The sequence below is a fragment of the Neovison vison genome, chromosome X (genome assembly GCF_020171115.1).
Source record: "Neovison vison isolate M4711 chromosome X, ASM_NN_V1, whole genome shotgun sequence".
Taxonomy (NCBI): Eukaryota; Metazoa; Chordata; class Mammalia; order Carnivora; family Mustelidae; genus Neogale; species Neogale vison.
The window spans coordinates 16503675-16528382 of record NC_058105.1 but is presented as its reverse complement, the minus strand read 5'-3'; the positions used below and the strand labels follow the sequence as shown (position 1 = coordinate 16528382).

The 24708-nt window shown below is 41.6% G+C and overlaps 1 protein-coding gene across 5 annotated transcripts; it reads right to left on the bottom strand.

Annotated features, from left to right (window-relative positions):
* Positions 1-2409: 2409 nt before the first annotated feature.
* Positions 2410-24708, bottom strand: PABIR2 (PABIR family member 2). 5 transcript variants are annotated; one of them, XM_044234470.1, is made up of 10 exons: positions 24477-24708; positions 22258-22336; positions 17214-17270; positions 16882-16925; positions 16736-16790; positions 16346-16447; positions 15892-15977; positions 15085-15149; positions 12819-12915; positions 2410-4235 (listed from the first exon to the last, which is right to left on the bottom strand). In XM_044234470.1, exons 1-10 carry the CDS (start codon positions 24572-24574, stop codon positions 4166-4168), a joined length of 753 nt encoding a protein of 250 aa, XP_044090405.1. In that variant the 5' UTR covers positions 24575-24708; the 3' UTR covers positions 2410-4165. The 5 variants fall into 5 exon arrangements, with proteins under 5 accessions (XP_044090405.1, XP_044090406.1, XP_044090403.1 ...); XM_044234468.1 differs by lacking the exon at positions 2410-4235 and adding an exon at positions 4243-5282; XM_044234471.1 differs by lacking the exon at positions 17214-17270.

Here is a 24708-nt window from a genome sequence, read left to right as displayed (position 1 = left end):
TGAACGTAATCTGCATTTAGTTCCCAGCACAGGGCTAAGTATTTGTCAAATTGATGAATACATGAAATCCCTGAGCTGTGAACCATTCAACATAGAGGAAGAGGAGCTGGAGAGGGGTGGGTAGACGGGATGGGTAGGAGCCAGGGATATTTAAAGCCTGAATATGTGGCCCTTCTTCCCTTTCCCTTCTGCAGAGGCAGCCGGGGCTGGTGGGACTGGAAGGACATCGGGGTCGGCGCAAGGAGATGGATGCGGCCAAGGAGGCAGCCAGGGGGCAGGCTCAGAAATTGTTTACATCCAGGGGAGATGAGCAGTCATATTGAGGATAGAGGGGACCAGGGCTGTCCCTATCAGAGAATGGAGTTACAAATATGGATAGGGTGGGCACTGGAAGGAACCCTGTGGCATTGAACTGGAGTTGGAGGTACCAGTTTAAACTCATTTGTAATAGATGAACAGGGGTGTGTGTGTGTGTGTGTGTGTGTGTGTGTACACATTTACATAGATTTTCTCTATGCTGAAAAAGCCTTTAAACCAGGATGCCCTGGTAGGAATGATTATACTTGGTGTAGGTGTAGTGCCTATACCTTGGCTTTGAAATACCATTTTCCATTAAAGCAATCGGGGCTCCTTAGAGAAATGTCTGATCCCAAGGCTGGGGCAAGGAAAGTATGAATCTGGAACATCTTAAGCCAGGTTGTGAAACACTGCTCAAACCGCCCCCCGCCCCGAGGTTTGTCAAAAGGACACAGGAGCCAGCTTGGAGGGACTCTCAACTGTCCAAATCTGAGATGTGAATATCAAAATAATGAAAATGATTTTTTTAAAGACTTTATTTAGAGAGAGAGAGAGCGTGCACACATGAGTGAGCGGGGGGAGACGGAGAATCTCAAGTGGACTGTGCTGACACACCAGAGCCCCAAACAGGGCTCCATCTCAAGACCCTGAGATAGCGACCTGAGCCAAAATCAAGAGTCAGACGTTTAACCAAATGTACCACCCAGGTGCCCCAATGATGAAAATGATTTAAAACCCAAGGACTAAAATAGGAGTTCATGAGTGCACACTGATGCAAATAAATGGTGAAGGGAAATTCCTTTTTTTACAGTAGAATGCCAACTAGTAAATGGAGAAAGAATAATAGAATGGGGGTCAAGATTAGGTGGCCATCCTCCTACTATCAGGCATGGAAGATCGATGGATCCTAAAACTAGCGAAAGTTTGAGGACACAGGATACTTAATACACTGTCAAAGTATCCCCACACAAAGTATTTTATTAATTTCATAGGGAAAACACTAACTGTACAGGTACTGGCAGACACCACCTTAACTGAAGGATCAGGGTGGCATCACGTGCCCCCCACGGTAATATACAGAATGCAGCATCGCTTCTGTGGCATTTCTGCCCAGAATACATAACCTGAATTTACTGACTAGGAAACATGAGTGAAACCTAAATTGAGGGACATTTTCAAAACTGGCCAGAACTTTTCAAAAAAATATGAAAATCACAGAAGGAAAGGCTGGGGGACTTTCAGATTGTGGGAGAGCAAAGACCCGCTGTAACAATGAAGTGTAACCCATAATCCTGGCTTGATTCCTGGGTCGGATTTTTTTTTCTTTTTGCTAAAATAGCATTATTGGGACCACAGGCAACATCTGAATGGAATCTCTAAATTAGATGGGAGTTTTGTATCAAAGGTAATTTCCTGATTTTGACAGTTGTAATATGGTTGTGTAGAATGTCCTAAATAGTCTTTAGAGAATGTATTGAAGCAAGGAAGGGTAATCGGGTATCGTTTTGGTAACTTCTCCGATGGTTCAGAAGAAATATGTGAATATGTAAGGACTTACACATACGACAGGGCGGGGGGAGAGAATGATAAAACAAAGGTGGGAAATGTTAACAATCAGGAAACCTGGCATAGGATGCACAGGGATTCCTCGTGCATTTCTTGCCACCTTTCTGTAAGTGTGAAATATCCCAGTTCATGTTTCTAATATACTGAAAAGAAAACTGAGTGTTTAGAACCTGAGTCATGCAGAAAGGCTTTTATTTTTTAACCTGTCAACCCCCTACCTTATTCATAAGACTAAATTGTTTTGGCACATGTTAAAAAAAAAAGAAAAAAAAACTTGAAAATAAGTAAGAAATATATGTGGCCTTGGCAAAAACTGTCTAAATTGTCCAATTCTACAAAATGCTCGTGAAAGTCTGACAGATTATGTGGAGAGGTTTCTTTTTGTTTTGGGAGACAGCCCAATCTTCAATGTGGCTATTCTTCTGAGCTCCTGGTATCATTTTACTCCAAACTTGACTGCAATTAGACACAGAGCGTGGGATACTGGGACACGGAGGCAGAAAATAATTATTAGTAAGGATAAAAGAGATAGACTTGAAAAACTTGTATCGAATTTTATGCATGTGTACACATTTTATTAAATTTGCATTCTAAGATATACACAAGATCAGCATTTCACAAAACTTCCTATTATTTATTCCAAAAGCAGTTATCATGAAACAGAGTATGATTATATAAGTTAGTCAAGCAAAAAGAGCATCTGTAGGATTTTCTTATGATATCATCTCTTGTACTTGCTTTCAAATAGAAGCCTGAAATATGATATATTAGAATAGGAAGAGAGAATTTTACTTTATAATAATGACCACTTTTCAAATATTAGACTTCATATAAAAATAAAGGGGTACTGTCAACAAAGCTCATCTGAAGGCTAGCATCTCTGTCTTTTATTTTTTCCAAAACAATCCCTGCATAAACTTAACTTTCTAGTCAATTTGAACAATAAAAACGAACCCCGGGCTCAACGATGAAGTGACTCATCTCGTCTCCTAGTTCTCACACTACTGTTAAGGACTACAGTTTCCTGTCCCAATTCTCACCCACCACTGGATCTCAAGAAGAAATTGAAATACCATCACATTCCGAAGGCTGTTTCTTACGAGACCTAAATTAGAGCCCAAAAATATCATGGCCAAAAGTATCCCTTTAAGGCAAAGAAGACAGTGGTGCGAAAGTGGATGATTAGCCTGTAAAAGAGAAAACCATCTCTCGGCATTATATGGGCAGAAACATTTGAATGCAGTTCTTTCAGAAACAGGACAGACACAGGATACCATCGCAGTAATTCTTTAAAAATGGCACGCTAGGGAACACGCTTCATAGTATGTACATTGATGTTGGGTTTCAAAGCTGAGGGACCTTGCACGGGTGAAAGCAATACGAGAAATCAAGCCGTTAATGGCCATCGGGGCGGTTAGTACAGTTGAGAATCAACACCACCTCGGATGCCGGAACAGAACTACTCACTGCAAAGCTAAGTGATGCTCTTCTTGTAAGTCAAAGCGGATCGCTTTCCCCTCAAGCCATACGGTAGGACTATTCTGTGAGCCCCCTCAAAGCGCATCATCTTCCTTCAAAATTCAAGAATCTTTGCCTTCAAAGGACACAGGGGCAGTAGTTTCCATTTCTTACATTCATTTCAAAAGTGGAATATTGTGATCCTAGCAGGCAAATTTGCATATTAAACACAGACAATCCAACCACGATGTCTGAACATTAAAAAGCAACCAAGCACAACAGACATTTTTACACAGTTTTAAATAATAAATAACAAAACGATAGATTACACTCGTTTTTTTTTTTTTAAATAGCTCTATCAGGATTTTCCTTTTTAAAATTAAATAACTTACGGTACCTCGGACTTACTATCATGTACACTGTTCACAGCTCAAACAGCTCCTTAAAAGCAGAATGCACAGTAACATCGGCTTGTTTCAGCTCCTAAAAGCTTCCTCACAGATATTAAACTGCCCTTACTAGGAGGCAGCATCGACAAGAACTGGATTTGGACTCTGGTGGCAACATGATTAACCCAAACAGAGTCAGCGGCAGCACATACTCACCACGCGACAAAACCAACAAATCCAAGGACAGAAAAATAATCAGAAAAAAAAAAGCAGCAATCAATACAGTATGTGGCAATCAGACACATTAAAGCCCCCTTTTCTACCCTACCTTAAGACATCCATCTTTACAGCACAACACTGTACCCCAAGGCACCTCTGGCCTCGTAATACCACCCGAGACAAGCTGTCACGCCCCATGCATGCTTTTCTACACAGTGCTTTGGGTGTAAATAACATTATTCATTCATTTGTAGATGCTCCACACATCTGGTCAAGGCAGGGATTTCTTCTCCTTGATAACACCACCTAGAAACATTAACAATATTTTATATATTCCTTCAGGCAACAGGTTTGGGGAGAAAAATATCAACTGTGGTGGCTAAGGCATAAGAACCTGTGGAGAGTCATCCAGGCATCCTGTCAAGTCCATTTACATTCTCAGCACTAAAATCAATCCTCACGTCATACACTCCACCAGCAAAGAAGCGATATGGGTAGTAATGAAAGCGACTACGGGTTTCTTCCCCTCTGTGAGAAATGGCAAGTAAGCAGCTCAAAACAGGAAAAGGAAACAAAATGATGTACTTGAAGCTGATGCAGAAAAATAAAAATTTAATATAATCGAAAGCAATCCATCTATTATTGTGAAATAAAGAGATCTGAAACTATGTAGTCAACAGAACAAAACAGGAACCAAAAAAAAAAAAAAAACCCCAAAAACAACCCCAAATCTCTCAAGCAAGAGAATTTCTGATCAACTTTAGCTGTCGTGTTGCTGCTTGGAAAAAGAACCACTGTCGAAAATACACATCAGTGCTTTCCTTAAACGTATAGGCTCTATAATAGGTGCACTTTGAGGCACCGAGGAATATGTATATATATACATATATATGTGTGTGTGTGTGTGTGTGTATGTATATATATATATACTGGGCAATCAAAAATGAGTATTGGTGATTTAGTCACTAGATCCAAAATGAGATCAGCAAAAAAGAGACATACGTAAGGTCACTACACTCGTAAAACTGAACTTTTAGAGAAGAGAGATGCCACACAGAATGGCATCGGAATGGTTTTTTTGTGGTTTTTTTTTTTTTTTTAGCCTGTCACACTTTAATCCTCATTATGGATCAAAGTTCTCTGCGTTCCTCACTGCAAGTTTTAAGTAAGGAACGGCAGTTAAGAACGCTGAATCAGAAATGGGTAAGTCACTTGGGTGAGAGATCATCCGTGAAGATGAACGGAGAGCATGGATTGGAGCATGCTACTGGAAACTCTGCGGTTGTTCTGCCTTTAGCCAGTGAGTCTGAGGATAAGCCACTGCTGCTACTACTGCCATCCAAAATATCTGAACTGAGGACAAAGCAAAAAGAATTATAAGCAGATGCATCTATCAGGATAAAGATAAACATAACATGCAACGACATAGTTCCAAGAACTCACACACCGGTAAGAGCATTTTTAAATAATAAAAAGCATAAGCGACAGCAATGACCTACACAAGGTGCTACATTCGGATACCTGCAAAAACAAGGTCACAGATATCCAGAGGGCATTCAAGGTTCTGTACCACTTTGGTGCTCTCTTGGAGGCACCAGAACGTCCAACACAGAGTAAGCATTCCTTGAGGTGTCAAGATTTTGGTGAGGGAGTTCCCTTACCTTCAGCTCAAAAGATCGCTATCCTTAGATTTCTCTTCTTCCCTTCCCATCAGTCTTCGAGTAAGAGGACTGGTTACTCACTGAGGCACCCTGGACCAGCTGAAGTACTCTAGTAAGTTCCCCGCTTCGTAGCTCCTCTATCCCCAGAACACAGCCCTTCAACCACTCTAGATCCAACCGCTTCCCCCTTCGCACCCCCTTCCCAAGATGCCTTCAAGTCAAACACTTCTCTTTTCTGATTTATCCCTCCACCATTTGTCTTTTATATTCCTCTCATCTGATGAACTTCTGACACTGTTTCCTTTTCTCTTGCTGTTAGAACCTACAAGTATCTCTACAAGCCTCCTTCGGTTACTATCCAGTTAGGCTGCTAGAAGGAATGTTCTATAGCCACGGGCCCAATACCCTCATCCTCCACTTGCCTCTCTGACTCTGACAGCTAGCTTCCACTCCCATCCTTCCACGAAAACTCCCGATCTGGGCACCAGAGCCTCTAGGATCCAGCCCAGGGACTCCTTACCCACCCAGCCTAGGCTCTCGTGGCTGCCAACCATCCATCTGGCCCGCTTCGTCATAAACCCGGCTTCATGCTTCAGTAGTCACCATTTCACACCAGGCTGCCTTTCTGGCTCTGAGTCCCATCAGTCCAACATGTAAGTCCTATGCTCTATGTATCTGGCCTGAATTCACTCCTTCACTTATTCTAATATTTACTGAGTATCTGCCAAGGGCAGGAAGTATGCTAGATCTTAGAAGTATGATGGCGTCTAAGACTGACATGGTCCTGGCCCTCATGGAACTTACGAAGTACAGTGCGGAAGACAGACATTTAAGGAATCATGCTGATATGTGTGTAATTTGGGATCAAAGCAGCACAGGCAAGATACAAAGGGCTCTGCGAGTGTGTGGCATGGGTAATCTGATCCAATGTGGAGGGACTGGGAGGAACACGTTCCCTAAAAGTGATACTTGAGCTGCTCATCTGAAAGCTGAGTAGGTAGTAACTAGGTCTGGTTTGGGAGGAAGCAAGGGTGGTTTTAGGAGCCGAAAGAGGGCTAGTGTGGTTGTTAAGTAGAGCGAGCGAGGACACGGTGAGAGACAAAGCCGAAGAGGTCGTCGGGTAGTTTTAGGATTTACAGAGACACTTTCTGATTTTGAAAAGGGAAGCAAGCACAGAATTGGAAAAGGAATCATGAATCAGGAAATATGGGTTCTAGCTGAAGTCTGGTCACTAGCTCTTCTACAAAAGCCCACCCTGGTCTAATATGCTCTGAGGCTAAATATTAGCTTCACTTTTAATACGATCACTTTTATGGATCTCCAGGTTAATACATTCCTGGTGTTAAGCAACCCACGGCACACCTGGAAGTTTCTGGGCCCTGTACCCTCCCCCCTACCTCAAAGACATGTAATGCTTTCCCCCCACATCTCTGCTATTTTTTCTATTGCCTGTGGATTGTTTTTAGGCAGAGACAGAAAACAAATAAACTCTGGAAAAATAAACATAAAAAGGGAAACAGTACGGTCCACGGTACTCCCACTTTACGCTCACTGCTGTGAAATGCATCATTAATAACAGCACTTTTTAAGTAAGAAGTTCGGAAAATTTAGCTGGCACTGCTGTTTTTCAACCCACTGGTAAAATAGGTCTAAAATATGAATTATTCAAACTACTGAAAGAAAGTTACACAGATAATCTAAGGCATTGGAAAATCAAAAGACCTTTATATTTGCCTTTGGAACATATGTGATTTTTCCTCCTGCAGCACTTTGCCTAGACTAATATTAAAATGAATTTACTTTCCTAAAGCACATATTGGCTGGGCAGCCGAAGGACACGCTCTGTGCTACTTGGCAAGAAGAAACAGGCCTTGATTAAAATTTGGCCACCGAGCAGATAATATGAATATAAATAAAGACTTTCTTATTCCAACCACCGGCCTTATGGTGAGCCCTGGGTTAAAAGATTCCATTTGTAACAAGACCTGCTTGCTTAGGTGAATCCTGTATTCACTCAAAAACACAGAACATGGCTCATGAGGAGAAACCTCTCATCCAGCACAGTTGATTACCTTAAGAGAAATAAGCTAACAGGGAAATTACCAAGAAGTTACTGGGGAAAAAAGAATACAAATCTGAACATTTCATTTCATATATTCCTTTTCAGGAATTTTTTTCTCTATTATTAAATATGAACATATGAAAAATTATGTTCATTAATAGTAAAATAGCATACTTAAATTTAGCCTCCAGCATAATTTAGATTCAGAACTTGGTAAACCGTTAACCAGGTATTTTCTCTGAACTAAGGTCTAGTTTCTATTCTAATAAATCTGACACTACTACACTTGGTCATGGAAGCAGAGACTACAGGTCAGAGATTACCCACTGTCAGTAAATCTGTGCAGAGCAAGACTTCTGTGATTTCTTTTTTTTAATTCACAGAGAGATCCCTGAATAAAAGTGACTTTCACAGCGTTCATTACTAAACCTTCTGTCAGGCCTTCTAAAAGCAACAAAGTATGGTCCAATTCAAGTTTATCTTTTTCCTTTCCTAGCTGAAACTCTGATGGAGGTATTAATGGGCCTCGGACTAATGACTGAAAGCCAGACAATGCAAGGAAAGCAAAGGACCTAGACAGTTCAAGCTGGACACAGGAGTACAAGCATCAAAAAATGAACTAATTCAGGGCACTGGGTTGGTTCAGTGGGTTAAGCCTCTGCCTTTAGCTCAGGTCATGATCCCAGGGTCCATATCGGACTCTCTGCTCAGCAGGGAGCCTGCTTCCCTCTCTCTCTGCCTGCTACTCTGCCTACTTATAACCTCTATCTCTGTCAAATAAATAAATAAAATCTTTAAAAATAATAAAATAAATAAAATTAAATTTTAAAAAAAGGTGATTTTAACACCTAACTCACATCAATGGAAAAAATCATCCAAGCAGAAGTTCAGCAAGGAAACACTGGCTTTGAATGACAGTGGACTAGATGGACTTAACAGATATATTCAGAGAATTTCATCCTAAAGCAGAAGAATACACATTCTTTTCAAGTGCATGTAGAGAAAAAAAATAAAAATAAAAAATAAAAAAATAATTTTTTTAAAATAAACTAATTCTAATTCATTTTGGCTACTGAGTATACATAATGATACAATATCTGAACCACACAACCAAAAACACTTATGACTATTAAGGTAGTGTCCTTGGTCTAAAAAAAGTAAGAGTGAAAGTATAAGAGAATTATTAAAACATTCAAATGATAAACAACAAAATCAGGATGTCCAGTGTAACTGATGCTATTACTCATTTGGCGGAGTCACTTTGTGCCTTGTGCAGTCAATAAACTGAGTTCTATTTTTTTTTTTTTTAAACTGAGTTCTATCCGACTAAGGACACGCAGGAAAATGTACTCCCAATTCATCATAGCCCTATCAACCTCCACATAGATTCTGGTACTACCCTTTGCTGTGGGTTAAAGTGGTCCACAGGGTAGGTTTTCTGGTCTCTACGATCTTATCTTAGAAAGATCCAACATTATATTTCTGCATAACTTCTAAGTTTTTAAGATCACATATTTAAATATAATCACTTCCATAGTCACCTTGGGGATAGTTTCTCTTTTTTTAAAGATTTTATTTATTTATTTGGCAGTCAGAGAGAGAGAGAGAGAGAGAGGAGGAAGCAGGCTCCCCGCTGAGCAGAGAGCCCCATGAGGGGCTCAATCCCAGTACCCCAGGATCATGACCTGAGCTGAAGGCAGAGGCCCCAACCCACTGAGCCACCCAGGCACCCTGGGGATAGGAGTTTTAAGTACCAGCACAGATGTTTAAGCTACTCACTTAAACACAATCAAGGTATATATATATACAGTTCTATTATTAAATAAATCGTGATTAAATCTCATTCTTTGTATACCTCACATATTCCTGATTAAGTTTTCTTGCCGTGACACATATACCACTAAAAATAATGTGAAAATCACTAAGTGAAACCCAGTGAAAATGTTAAAATATAAAGGTTAAGTCAGCAGTCACACTAACACTGACGCATTGGGCAAGAATCTCATGGGAGAACTTTTCCTTTGCTGTCTGAGAAACAGACTATCACTGAATCTTCACTACGTGGCTAGTGGCCCTAAAAACAGATAATCTTGTTCCCATAAGAACGAGGAACAGAACAAGAGTCCCCAGCACACAAAAGGAATCAAAGCACCACGGACTGGTGAACTTCCAAGCTACAATCAAATTCTTGATGTTCGGAAGAACTAAATGCAGAATGACATTAATTCCTGCCTTGTGGTTGACAACGTTCCCTGGATTTGCTTGGCAAAGATTTCAGAGATTTCATCTAGTAAAAAAATGTGATATCAAGAGCGGGCCTACTATTCCTTTGGGCAGCAGTCACCACATTGGACACAAACCCTACATAGGTCTCTACTCAAACTTCACGCTTAATTTACACTTCAAAGATGTCAGATTTTATTTTTTTAATATATTCCTTTTTTAAAGATTTTATTTATTTGATAGAGAGAGAGAGCATGCACAAGCAGGGGGAGCAGTAGGTGGGGGGGGGAGAACCAGGCTTCCTTCTGAGCAAGGAACTCAATGTGGGGCTCAATCCCAGGACCCTGGGATCATGGCCTGAGCCAAAGGCAGATGCTTAACTGACTGAGCCACCCAGGAGGCCCAAGATGTCAGATGTCAGATTTTAATGACTGTTATCTAACATATGAAGTTTAACTTCAAGTTTTAAAAACCCATCTTTCCTTTGTGGGGTGGGGAAGGGGGACAACGAAGACAACTGAAATGATGAGATGAGATGCCATCTACTAATGATCAACCCGGTACCTTATCTGCTCCCTAAAATGTACAAAAATGGTTTCCTTGGTTATCACATAGATTGGCTATCCTTGACAACAGAAACCAGAACACAGGTAGTATCTGTCTCTCTCCCCATTTCTAACAATACTGATCAATGAAAGAAAGTCTGATCAATGGAACTGCATTATAGAGATAGGAAAAAAAGGTTTTGCAAAAGCAGCATCCAATTTTTACAAATCACGAATAACTCCTGTTCAAAATCTCTTCACTGCAAACATAAATGTCAGCAATATTAGGATACAAGGTACCCCAAAAGTCAGAGCAATCTTGAGCTTTAATATCCTCAGGAGTCCAAATGCTACAAACTTACTGAAAATACCTTTTAATGTTTAATTGCTTAAATATCTTTTACACTTAGTTTTGTGAATTTGGACAATAAACTTCAACCTATTACTTGAGCCACACGTTGGCTTGTTACTGCTCTGACTGGCCATGAAAGAAGTGAATCTTTCCAGTGTGAGGCAATGCTTTTTGTCTTTATGGATCAAAAATGCCCTTAATCACCAATGTCGATGTCTCCAGTGTTCTCATAGTTAGTGACGGTTCTAAGGAGAAAGAATGGGAGTGGTGGCAACAGAAACAGGACCCTCACCATAGCCACCATCGTTGACAACTTAGGGTTTTGCTATTCAGAGGAATAAACATCTGGACAAGGGGTGAGGACCCTTGGTAAATCCCAGACCCTTTGCTTTCCTTCCTTCTTTATTGTTTTATGGCATCCTTTACAGTCTATGACAATATTTTTTTAAAAATCGCCTCACCCTCTGTGTTTTCAGCTTGGTGAAATGCTTCCTTATCTTCTCCCTAACTTGGTTACTTGGTTAGCAACTGGGTAAGCAAAGCTATTTATACTGTCATGTGCCTATATTAAAACACACTTTACCATAAAAGTGATAGACAGTTTCCACTAAGTGTAGAGTTTCATCCACTAGTCCTCTTGACAAGCTTTAGAAGTTTTCTCTTTGCAATCATCTACATACCTGGAAAGGCTCTCTATACCAAAATTAGCACACTGAGCTACCAAGGACAGACATAGATGATAGAGGAGAGACTGTGGGGCTGAAAATAGCTAGAACAATCTAAAAGGCATCTGTTCCAAGGTTAGAACAGTACTGATCAACGAGTCTAATAAACTAGAAGAATCTGTGACTTCTTGGTCAACTACAAGTGCAGTTATCTTACACAAAACAATAGATACGTGATCTGGAAAGGAAGAAACACTAATCCTTATACCTTGTAAGTGGCGTGCACAATTCCACTATTTAGAGGACACCATCCTGATATTTCTAAAGTGAATGCACTTTGGGGCTCTTAAAAAAGATCCTCAGCTATAAAACTCAGGCAACAAAAAGTAGTGAAAGGCACTACACAGTTGTGTCTAGAACACAGGGGCTCAGTGAATTGATTAGAAATAGGTGCTGAGGGGCACGAGGGTGGCTTGGTTGTTTAAGTATCTGCCTTCGGCTCAGGTCATGATCCCAGGGTCCTGGGATCGAGCCCCGCATCGGGCTCCCTGCCTCTCCCTCTGCCACCCACCCCCACCCCGCTTGTGTTCTCTCACTCGTGCTCTCTCAAATAAATAAATGAAATCTTAAAAAAATTTTTTTTAAAAAGAAGTAAATACTGAAAGAATTCAAAGTATTACCTGGCCACTGCCACTATCCCTTCCCCTTCCTTCCAATGTAAGTCAGCATTCAAGTACTCGACTTCAGGTACATGAAAAGATATTAACTTCTGCACCGAAACATTGAAGGGCCTTAAGTTAGATGAGTATGGCTGAAAAAAAATATTATGTGACTAGACCACAGGAATCAGGAAGTGTTTTTATACTAACACTCCTTTTTATACTAAAAGACAAAACCTGGGTAGGACTGTGACAGAACACCCCCCAAATTTCAAAAACACTTTATAACAGAAAATGCTATAGAAAACACCATGCTTCAGAGGATGCTGGTGTTCCCTAAGTCAAAGGATATAATACAAAATGCAGGCAGAGCAGCTACAATCAATGCACATTATCCACACCAACCCAGAAACTCTCTCACGCCATCCAGCTGTTGCCACGCTCCCACACCATTACCACCTACCGAGAGAGGCTGACCTAACAGGAGCTAGGGAGGAAAGGGAAGGTGCCAGAAACATACACACACTTCCGAAGGAGTACTCAATGACTTTCAAATGATCTGCTTTTTTTTCACATTCTCTGTACCTCCCTGGAGCTTTCCCCTCTATAGAGCATGAATAAAAAGCCGAATGTTATTCCAAATGATCCCAACATACTTCGGATGTGGCTCTTTTTTAATAGATCATCCCCTAACATCCTTCGGATTTGATTTCATTTTTTACCATGAACTGAGATCAGACAGTTGTGCAGCCTCTGGAGACAGCATGCTGGTAGTGCCTTGGAAGAGCCTCTTGGGCTGGCTTTCTGTCTCCATTTCACCTACAACAGAAGAGATGAATGCTACCGTAAAACAACTTTACAAATACAGGCATGGGGCAAAAATGGGATGATCTTTGTTCAACTGAAGCTCAGAACGCTTTGTCAAGCCATTACTTCGAAGCTGTTTTTCCACAGGCTTTAAAGTGGAAGAAATAATACTTCCATATAACCTCAACCAAAAAGTAAGCGGCCCTTTAAAAAAAAAAAAAAAAAACCACACACCTTATTTAGCATGCTATGGATATAGTCCTGTTCTTTAACCGAAGAGCAGAACCAGAACACGGACTGCATCAGGCAAAATGAATCAAGGCTTACCCCAGCAGAAATAAAGAACCATCCCCAAACAGCTGAAGCTCACAGTGAATAATGATTTATCCCAGGCAACTAGCAAAGACTATTGTTTACATTATTTTAATATATCGGAGTATTTCCTGAGTCAAAGTCAAATGGGTTAAAAAGTATGTAGTCTAACGGTGTATAAATTAAAGGTTGCTTTAGACTACTTAGGGAAATGAACACTTTAAAAAGTGACTTTGAATGCCCATCTGTAATTGAAAGCAATCATTAATCCTCTCAGGAAATTGGTGTTGTACTGGCAACACCTCACTCTAACAGACTATCTCAAAATATCTTTAAGGTAGCAGAAAAACTTTGCATTAATTGGAATAACAACATTTTGCCACCAGGAGTGCAAAGACTAAAAACCCTCAGTTAAGACAAAAAAAGCCCCTTTTCAAATAAGCTATGATTTAAAACGCACAAATACCTTAGTTTTGAGGCTCTTTATCTGAGCTTTAAAATGGAATATTAAATAAAACTTAATTCTTGGGCCTAACTATATGTTCCAATGGGAAATTAGTAACTGTGAATTTACAGCCATACAAGATTCTTCTCATGGAAAAAGATCAAGCAAGAGCAAATGTAACATTTATTTTTTTCCCTCATATTATCAATTAATTCATATTATCTTTCTTCTGGAGCTATTTTGGAAATTACCAACTCAGGAAAAGTTGTATTTTTATTTGCTTTTGCCATGCTTTAATATGGAGCTTTTAAAAGCTACTGCCAGACTTTCGACACCTCATTAGCAAAAGACTTTAGCCCCTTTTAGCAAAGAATTCCTCCATCTGCTGGTATATTTTGGAATAGCTTTGAAACTAAACAACCATACTAATTCCAACTTCCTGCAATGTATCAAAAATTAATAATAACAATAATAATGGCTTTACTTGTAAATAATTGTAAATTATTTAAATAATTTGTTGTAAATAATTCCTTGCAGCATTAAGGTAAAAGACTACCAGGTTATAAAAAAAATTATTCACTAAATGCAAACATCATCACCATATCAAAACCTACTTTCCAGAAAAAGTATGATATCTGAAACATCACACTTTTTTGAATCTGTGCACGGTGCTATTGGTGGAAAGTTTCCACCAAAGCTCCAAGTACCTGTTTACCCAGTATTAGGAGTGGGACTGTTTTCCTGGCCCCAAAGGTGATCTGCACAAAGAAACCACTTGCTGAGTTGCTTTTTCAAAATTATGGTTAAAACTCTTGTTTAAAATGACACCCAACACTTGGAATCATACAGGTATAGCTCCAGGAAGGATGACTCAACCTTTCCTACTTTTTTGTGCCTTTTTAAAACAGACTCCACAAGGGGCCCTCAAAGGTATCTGAAACTAGCACCGAGTGAGATCATTTTAGTTTAGTGCCCTGTGGTTCAAAATAAGGTAATTAAGAGCACGCCACTGTATCAAAAACCCTATGGACTAGAATATGAGGCAGACTCTCTGTGAGGCGTAATTTGGTGGTGGCTTTATCTGAATATGCAGCGTGTTCAGAGACCTATTTACCAGGACATAAGCATGTACTTCTGCAATGTATTAACTTGCATCTACTTTCTATTCAGATCACTGAGAGGCAAAAATTTCTGGAATATATATTGGTAATATGAATATATGAATAAGATTCAGTTATAAGTACAAAAAACATAGACAGTATCAGATAACTCATTTACAAAATTTAGAATTCATAAAGCATATGTTGGGAAGAATATTTCCCATTTCTTTAGAAAAAAGGACTCATGCCTTGAGCTAACTTCAGACAAATTCTGGTTTGTCATTCAAGCTCAACTAGGGTTAGTATCAGAAGTGTGACACTTGCCTTTTCTTTTCAGAGGACCAAGAACACTGGGCCTGATGCACTTGACTGGACTCTGACTCCTCCTGCTTCAAAGAATAAACGAACAGGATGTGAAGTGCTTCTAAGATGCAAGATAAACATTAGCGCCCACCAAATAAATCTAGACAGTCATCTAGAAAACGGTGGAAAATGCCCGTGCTGAAAGTTGACGAACTGAAATGCCAAAACGTGATCTGAGCTGGCCTACAGCAATCGGAGACAACGTGGCCTTTCAAGCTATTTTAAAAAATCATTCTATAAGACAAGGTAACTACAACAGGTTTTTTTTTAAAGATAAACCTTATTAAAAAGGTATTTTGAGGGGCGCCTGGGTGGCTCAGTGGTTTAAGCCTCTGCTTTCAGCTCGGGTCATGGTTCCAGGGTCCTGGGATCAAGCCCCGCCATTGGGCTCTCTGCTCAGGCAGGAGCCTGCTTCCCCCTCTCTCTGCCTACTTGTGATCTCTCTCTCTCTCTCCGTCAAATAAATAAATAAAATCTTTAAATATATATATATATATATATTTTTAAAAAGGTATTTTGATTTTACTGGTCTACAATCTTACATTTTTTTCCTTATCCTTATAAAGGATATGTTATTGGGTGTGTGGGGGTGGATGTGTGTGGGTGGGTGTGTGCCTGATAAAATGTCACTGGTAGAATACAGGTGACAGGTGGTATGCGGATGCTCATTTGGTTCCATTTTGTCGTCTGTTCGATAATTTCCATAAGAAAACGTTGGGGAAAAAGTGCATCAGGAGAGACAAGCTTTTGCAAAGCAGGTTCACCTACCTGGTGAAGCGTCTTGGACTAGGAACGGGGCTCGGGGGCAGCCCGCTGCTGCTCACAAACATTTGTAAGGATGGTGAAAAACATTGCTAGAAAAAACACATTTCATATTAACATAGCTTTAGTGCTCCAGCTTTCAAAAGGTTCTCAAGATAACAGAAACAACATCCTTAGAATTACTTAGCTGTCTGTCTATATGCACACGCACACACACACACACGAGAGAGAGAGAGAGAGAGAGAGAGAGAATATACACATGTATTGACAGACCATTTTTTTTCCAAATTACTATCGCAGACTTTCATTCATTTTCCTTCTCATCATCGGATTCTTTACACATGAGGTGGGGTGTGTGTGTATGCATGCATGTGTGCGTGTTTGTGTGTGTGTGTGCGTGTTTTAGAGAGTTAACAGCTTAGTGTGTGAAAGAGAGTTAACATCTTGTCAACGAGCCGACCTTTCCAAATCCTCTAGTGGGCGATGGTGCTGGAGACACCGGGGTGAAGTCAATTCTTTTAGGAGAATATAGTTTCTCCGGCTTCTCAAAATCGCTGTCACTCTGTAAACACACAAGTGTTACTTCCTCATAATTCACAATCCAGCACATCACAGCTCTTTACTACTCAAACACACCTACGTTTTTAGAATAGAAATGTACAGATTCTGAAAGTTGCACTCTCATGTTTTGGTGGAAAAGGAGAGATCAGAAATGAATACAAATTTGGAAACAGGGTGGGGGGAACAGAAGGGTACCAAAAAAATGAATGAAGCCAATGAACAACATAAAGGTTTCCAGAAAAAAAAAAAAAAAAAAACGAACAACAAGCCAACATGGGATTAACTTTACCAGGCTCAAGCTCTCATCCCATGACTGGCTTATCTGCATTGCTGTCTGCACTTCCCTAAAACAAACAGAAATGAAAGGCCATTCAGTGCTCAGACATACATACAAGACATACATCAAGCTAGACCGTGTTCTCATGGAGCACTAACCGTTCGTGTGCAGTTTCCCTGTTCATCATATCCATGCCTTCCTCCTGCGAAGACAAACACATGCTGAAAACACAGTATTTATGCACATCCACATGGTTCTCTACCTCGAAGAAAATCTTAAAAGACTTTTCTGCCTTCTTTGCCATCATCACAGTGCAGCAGAACATTCTAAGATTGTCTCCCCTGCCGCATCTGTGTTTCACCTGCACACTCAGAAGAATTTCCAGCTGCCTGTGGCTATTCATGTTTAATGGCCCAATCTTCAGAATGAAAATAAAAGCGAAGTGGACAATTCAGACTACTGTAGCTCTGAGCTAGGAAGGAAAATTTACCCTTTTGATCTGATGCAGCCTGCTGCTAGGAACACGGTTAGGCGAGGACGACAGCAACTGGAAGGGAAAAGTAAACATTTACTATTTTCTGAAGCACAGAGCAGCAGTCTGCTGTCAGTCCTGGTGTCCAACCTCCTCCCAGATAAGATGTCATACTCTTCTCAGAGATGTAGCTCTTTAGATCACTGAACATTAGAGCACTAGAGGCAGGACATTCAGTCTTTGGAAAGTACACCAGGTGTCCAACCTCAAAGCACCATCTGTCACTAGACAGGCACTGACTTTAACACTTTTCCCAAATGAATGCAGGGCTGTGTACATTTATGTGAGAAAAAAAAAGATTCCAGGCCTTGGAAATATCCATTACCCCACTTATTTAAAATAAGGAACGAGGTAAGAAGGGAAAGGAAAAAAAAAACTGATTTTAGTCATTTTAACACCAAAGTACCAATGGTATATGTCTTCACAGGCTCAGAAGCCCAGTATAATATTCTGTCTATGATTAGGGTCGATCAAAAACATTTTAAAGCTGCCATAAGATTTTGCTTGTGTGATCTAAATCAATCCTAAAATTTGGTCATCACCGGTATCACCGCAAACCCTACTTACTAGTTAAGAAAAATCAGTGTGGAAGGCAATGTGTATTTTTCAGATATCTTCTGCTTTCCCTTAGATCATTGCTTTTTTGACAACGCAAAACTAAAATGATTTGGGGGAGGGGGCCCAAATTATGTTCCCGCAAAATAATCACAATCTAATCACAAGATGAAAGGTACAATTCCTCTCAACAGCTCTTACAGGGCTCTAACAGCCATAATGTAAACAACTGCTACTTAGTCCCTAATTAAATCCAAATAAACCTGTAGTGCCGTAAAACCAAATAAGACACCAGCCCTGTTACAAGAGGCCCTATCCGATTAAAACGTCTAAAACTCCTAAAGTGGTGAGTCATACAAAATGGTGATAAATTGCTCCAAGTTTTTTAGGCAAAAGCGAAGTCAGGTGAAAAAAAAATTTTTTAAAGATATACACTGAAACAGGATTTTACCTCAAAGGATATCTCTTCAGTACCCTCCCCTTCCTCTTACTTTTTCCTCTCCTAGGCTCTGAAAATAAAAAAAAAACTTTACGAATAAAATCCTCTTAAATAAAAGGGTTTTTTTTTTTCCCCCACTAGAAAACAAATATATGTTTACTGGTAAGTTCTTAATGAAGGCCATTTGAGAAACACTAAGCGGGGCGCCCGGGGGCGCAGGCAGTGACGCAGCTGACTCTTGATTTCGGCTCAGGTTGTCATCTTGGGGTCCTGGGATGGAGCCCTGAGTTAGGCTCCGTGCTCAGCCGGGCATCTGCTTGTGATTCTCTCTCTCCCTCTGGCCCGACCCCTCCCCCGACTGGTGCCCACTCTCCCTTGCTCTCACAAATAAATATATCGTTCCCCCCCCAAAAAAGGAAAGAAAGAAAAACACTATGAAAAGAAAGAAAAACGCTAAGCTGCTAGGCAAGTAAATAAGGGAGGAAAGACTAAGAGAATACCACAGAAGAGAGCACGGATGTGTCGGTCAGAGAATAAAAGAAACCCCGGAGGCCGCGAAATCTGCAGGAAAGCCAAAGATTGCAAAAAGCTGATGGCAGATAAAGTCAGAAGTAGAGATGCTGCATCTATATGACGTCCAACTTGTCAACGTACACAGAACTGGAAAGAAGACCCAAAGGGGAAGAACAATGCTGTGGCTAGTACTAGAAACAAGTGTTAATGCACAGGCTGAGAAAAAAGCCAATTGCTTCAAGGAGGATGCTGGTTAATGGCATCGAGTACAGCGAAGAGCTCAAGTGGAGTGAGAAAGGAGGCCCTGCCACCAGCATCACGTGGGCACTGGTGACTTTCATAAGAACAGGGTTTGTTGTCTTTTCTTTTTTTAAGATTTTATTTAGAGAGAACGAGAGCAGGAGGAGGAGCAGAGGGAGAGGGACAAGCCAACTCTGCATCGAGCACAGAGCCCAACGTGGGGCTTGATCCCAGGCCCCTAAGATCATGACCTGAGCTAAAATCAAGAGTCGGACACTTAACCGACTGAGCCACAGGCATCCCTACAAGAACAGGTTCTTTAAAAAACATTTTACTTATTTGTGATAGAGCGAGAGCAAGAGAGGGAGTTGAGTAGGCGGGGGGGGGGTGAGCATAGGGAGAGGGAGAAACAGGCTCTTCACTGTGCAGGGAGCCTGACGTGGGGCTCGACCCCAGGACCCTGAGATCATGACCTGAGCCAAAGGCAGAGGCTTAACCCACTGAGCCACCCAGGAGCCCCTGAGAACAGTTTTTTAATAGTGTGGTGATCGAGGTAGTGCAATCACAAATTGGCTGAGTGGTTGGCAAGAAACTAGGAGACGAGGAATGAGAGGAAGTGTGCTGTGGATTAAGCTCTGGGAAAGCTCAGAGGGGTGGAAGGAAAACAGGGAAAGAGAGACCTATGAAAGAAGACAACTTGTGTTCCAGATATTAGATATGTGAGTCAGAAGAAAGTGGGAGCAAAAAGGCCAGGGAGGAAGGGACTAGAGGGTAGACAAGAGCCTGAGCAAAGTGACAGGAGACGCAGAAAATCTAGGAACCATTAGAAAAAAGTGCCCCATGTGAAGGTAAAGACATTTTCAGGAGAAGAAAGCTGACGTGTATACGAGACGGCCATCTGCACGCTCTGTAAACAGGGAAGGGTCATCTGCCCAAAGTGAAAGGTGTAGGAAGTTTGCAGAATTTTGTTCAAAGTTTGAATATTGCTTTGGAGAACAGCATGGAGCCAGTGGCACCTGGAACCCAAAATGCCCAGGAAGAATTTATCTCCTGGCCCTTCAAATGACCAATTCCTTGAAATTTCCCTACTCGTTGTACACAGGCAACACCTTTCCCCTGGTCACTAAGAAGTAAAAGTTCAGTCCCCTGGAGTTCTCCTTCTCCCTGCATTTATACCTAATCCGTTGTCAAATCATGAAGAAACGATCTCTGCACATCATGCGCCAGCCCCCTCCCTTCCACTTGGCTCCACACCTTGCTTTGGGCAGGTTAATACAAGACACAGGGAAGTGTATTAAGATTTATAGAGGGGGGGCCCGGGTGGCTCAGTGGGTTAAGCGTCGGCCTTCAGCTCAGGTCATGATCTCAGGGTCGCGGGATCAAGTCCGAAGTCGGGCTCCCTGCTCAGCAGGGCGTCGGCTTCTCCCTCTCTCCCCTCTGCCTGCCACTCCCCTTCCTCATGTGCTCTCTGTCAAATAAATAAATAAAATATTTTTTAACAGATTTATAGAGGACACTGTGATATAACATGTAAGGTGTAATCAGTGACGACAGAAGTACGCAGAGGGTGCTGCGGAAGGCTTCCTGAAACAGGAAGCTCAAAAGGAAAAGGGCATGGAGGGAAAACCACGTAAACATCACCACAGTGCAGTGAATCAACATGGCTCCTCCAGCAAACCTAGGGATTGTAGTGCCGCCCGAGAAATAGGTATTTGTTGCGGGGGGGAGAAATGAGCCTAGACAGAGTGGATAAGAATCCGCGTTTTAGAAAAGAGAAAAAGTCAAGTATAAAGAGGCAAATTCATTTTCCCTTCTTTGCTCTACTACTGATATCAGGAACACAGCTGGGTAACAAGTAGAAACATTTTTCATAAACATAGCAAAATTAAATTCTATTTTCCAGCATCCTCAGGGAAGGTGACATGAATCAAACCTCCAGATCGCTAACATTTTCCCCTTTAAGTATGTTTAGCCACTTCGGCTGGAAATCTTTCTTGAAAGCATTGTAATTTTTCCCCCCCTTTCTTAAACAGATTTTGCCAAACAGAATGGCCCTGGCGTGTCTCTATTCTAATCCCGGCCCTGCCGCTTCCCAATTATGTGATTCTAAGCAAGTCGCTGCTATCGGCTGAGTCTTAGCTGCTGCCTCTTTGAACTGGGAAAAACATCTTTTGTCCTGCCTACTTCATGTGGGTTGCTATGAGAATGACAAGTGTGTAAGGACTCTGTAACATGCAGAATACCACATAAGCATAGGTACTACTATAATTTAAGCAAAGGTTAATGACCTGGGTATCTTTAAGAACATCAAGTATTTTACAGTTCTATGCCGGCGAGGTCCTCAGGGTCTATTAACGGGCTCTCAGCCCTTGTACTAAGCCACGGACTAATTTTTTAAAAGCCTCTCTCTGCTTTTCAGTTTTTCCCTCTCCTCCCCTGCTAGCAGCTATTAGTATACCTTAAACCCGAATGTACCTCTTCTGATTTGCTGCTTCTCCACACTACCGAGTTGGGAGCTTATTATAATTGTGCATAAATTTTAGATGATTCAGAGGTCAGAGAGGCTCCCTACAAACGACGAACCTTTGTGCACAGACTATGGAAATCAAGCACAGCCATTCACACATTCACAGGTCTGTTTGCTTCCATCTCAGATGTCTTCCAGAGCGCTGCAGCTACTGGCTAAGTGGGGTCCGCATGTGAAGTGCTACTCCATAAAAAACCTCATCATCATTTCTCCCAATGCGACCGGCTAATAAGATGATCCCTGACAGCTCTGGCTATATAAAACAGTCACTATTAGCAACTCTACCGGGAATATAAATACAGGCATTATAAAGGAGCGCTTACTTTGGGTAAATAACACTGTCCAACAGCTATGTGCCAGAAATAAACACTCTGCTACTGTCTAAATGATTTTTGCTTCCTAGGACAAATAAAGACCACTTTCTCAGCTATATTTAGAAGTCAATCCTGATTTACCCCATAACCATGATGCAAGCAGTGACAAAAAAAAAATAATGAATAGTTTTTTTTTTTTTAAATACAAAGTCCCACAGCCAGGAAAAAACTTTAGCCAGATCTCTTTTTGGCACCGAAAGCTGACAATGGCCACTCATGAGCGAGGTAGGTAAGAAATTTTTTTTTTTCTTTTGTGAACAGTGGTGCATAGCGCATCGTCTTGAGAACGAGAGACCACATCGGAAAGTGTTTTCCCCAGCCCACACCACGAAAAATACTTACTTCTATACTTACCAGGCTATGACGGCTCATAATCGTTGTACTATTCCTCCGAGTTCTAAAGGTATAAGGTTGAAAAACCTGGGAAAGGTCACTAAAAAAATAAAAATAAAATTAATAAGGTCTTCTCGTTTAAGGGAACTGCCAAGCCTCTAGTCAACAGTGAAATCTTCCATGCTCCTCATTGCGTACAGTGAATAAATACCTCACCAGCCTCTTCAGAGCTTCGGTGGTGGTGTGCTGTGGAGGACAGGTTTGCCCAGATACTGATCTCCTCAGTGGTTGGGGGGCAGCTGAGAGGTATGGGGCGGAGCTCCAGACTGGTTGCCTCCAGCTGCTTCTGGTCAGAGCACACGCCCCCAAACCGGTTCCCACCAGACAGGAGCAGCCTCATCTGTTTACCCCAGAAGACCTAAACATATTACTGCTTTCTGTGCGTGCCATGAGGGCGAGAAGGGCTGAGGAGCCCTGTTCCACAGCACATCTCCCACTGTTGCCCTAAATATGTGTTCTGCCCGTGAACCTGCTGTGCAATTAGATAAATATGCCTGGAGCTTTGCTCCCGTTGCCTCTTCTGCCTCCGGTGTCCTCCCTCCCACCACCATCCGTCCAAATCCTTCCTCTCCTCGAGCCCCCATTTCAACGCAACCCGCTCCATGAGGCCTCTCTTCAATCCACAAACTGAATGCAAGCATCCCTCCTTTGAGTCCAAAGAGTACAATGGGAAATGAGATGCTTCTTGAGACACCGACTTTACCTTTTATTAAAGAAAAGCGTGCCTGTGTCTTAAACTCTGTGGTCGAGGCCTTTTGTTCCTCTTTGTATAACGTCCCTGCAGTGCCTAGCAGAGTGCCATGCCCGTGATAAGAGGTCAAAGAAGATTTTCAGGACTGAACTGAATTGGACTTCAAGGGCCCACTGAGATCACCTAATTCAGTTCTCCTAAGTTTCAAATGAGAAAACACTCAGAAAGGCTAAGTGAGTCACTCCTGATCACAGGGAGAAATATTGGGACTAGGTACAGTCTCCTCACTCCTTCTTCTGTCACATCGTGCTACCCTGCAAGTAATTACTTGATTTCTGATTCAAAAAAATAGTGTGTTATTTCTACAACAGTCTAAACGCAGGTCAGCAGGATCACCCTAGTCCCTAGCAATTGCTTGCTTACCAGATTTTAAAAAACAACGCCAAAAGACCGATTTATGCCTACAGAATCAAAAATAAATGCAGAGCTGAAGACAGCATTAGGAAAGCAGTCACTCCATCATTCCCTCAGTTTCAAAATTTAATAAAAGAAAATGAGTTAATTCCATTTCCCCCCAAAATACAGATATTATAATCAGTTTGATAGACAAGAATTACCTATTTCTTTGCTTTCACTGTGCTTAAGTAATGATTTTGGCTAATTCTACTCCCATCCCCTTTTTTGGACTAATTCCATTTCTACAGGGTCTCGCAAATTAGCTCTCTACTAAGATGAATTATCTACTTATAAGAGGGAAATGTAATAGGCTCAGGAGGTTTTCCCAACCTAACCTTCACTATCCTAAGATTCTACCTTAAAATAGACCCTCTGGTGACTTAACACAAAAATAGAAGACCTTACCACTAAAATTCAAGGGTTAATTCTTTTCATTGTTTTCTAAAACCTGTTATTTTCACTGACCTAAGCTACACAACACCCTTCCTTTTTTTAATTCACTGGAATGCATTTCTGGCAGTTTTAGGATCTGAAAACATTATGACAAATGCAAATCACTTAATGTGCCATGAACACGCTACTTGATTACAAGTTATTAGATAAATTGTGATTTATTAAAGTAAATGCTCTGTTAATGCCAGGGTTCCTAAACTAAGCTTAGAAATAGCAGCTCTTAGAGACAGGTGTCAAGTTGCAAGTCTAGTTCCAGGGGCTTCAGTCTGACATTCAGTGGTGTAAATTAGGCAGGGCAAGCAACCTGTTAGAAGAGCCAGAAGCTTCTTGTAGATCCTTTCAGAGTGGGCCAACAGAGCTCCAGGTAAAGAGGGCCCCATTTTTCCCACAGTTCCCAGAGTTTGGGGTCAAACTTTCACTCCACCTTGGGACCCAAGTGGCTGTCAAGCAAACAAGTCCCCACCCCCTCAGTTTAGAAAGCCCAAACGAGCGCCAACTCTCACTTTAGGCAAGGAAGCTTGCTTGCACGGGGTCGAGGAGCCCCTGAACCCAGTATTTCACCGTCCCCAACCCGCCTCACCTGAGCCCATGGATCAGGGGAGCGCTGCTGGATCTCCTCAGGGTGCCCCCATCAGATGTATCAGGCTCAAAGTCCAGCTCCATTTTCTCCTGAGCCATGTCGGAGACTTGCAGGCAGGCACAGCGGACAGGGCTCAGCTCCTGGTGCTTAGCTATGGACTCCCAAGACTCTCACTGCAGGACTGAGCTGCTGGGGACTGGCAGCTGGGGGCGGGGGCTAAGGGGCGGAGGCT

What these genes read in the sequence shown, in the direction of transcription:
- PABIR2 (XM_044234468.1), bottom strand. Translation starts at nt 24,574, where the DNA reads ATGGCTCAGGAGAAAATGGAGCTGGACTTTGAGCCTGATACATCTGAT. An exon ending in CCCCTGATCCATGGGCTCAG is followed by an intron (nt 22,337 to 24,476) that starts GTGAGGCGGGTT and finishes TTATTTTTTTAG; the next exon opens with TGACCTTTCCCAGGTTTTTC. An exon ending in GGGATGAGAGCTTGAGCCTG is followed by an intron (nt 16,448 to 16,735) that starts GTAAAGTTAATC and finishes GTGTGTTTACAG; the next exon opens with AGTGACAGCGATTTTGAGAA.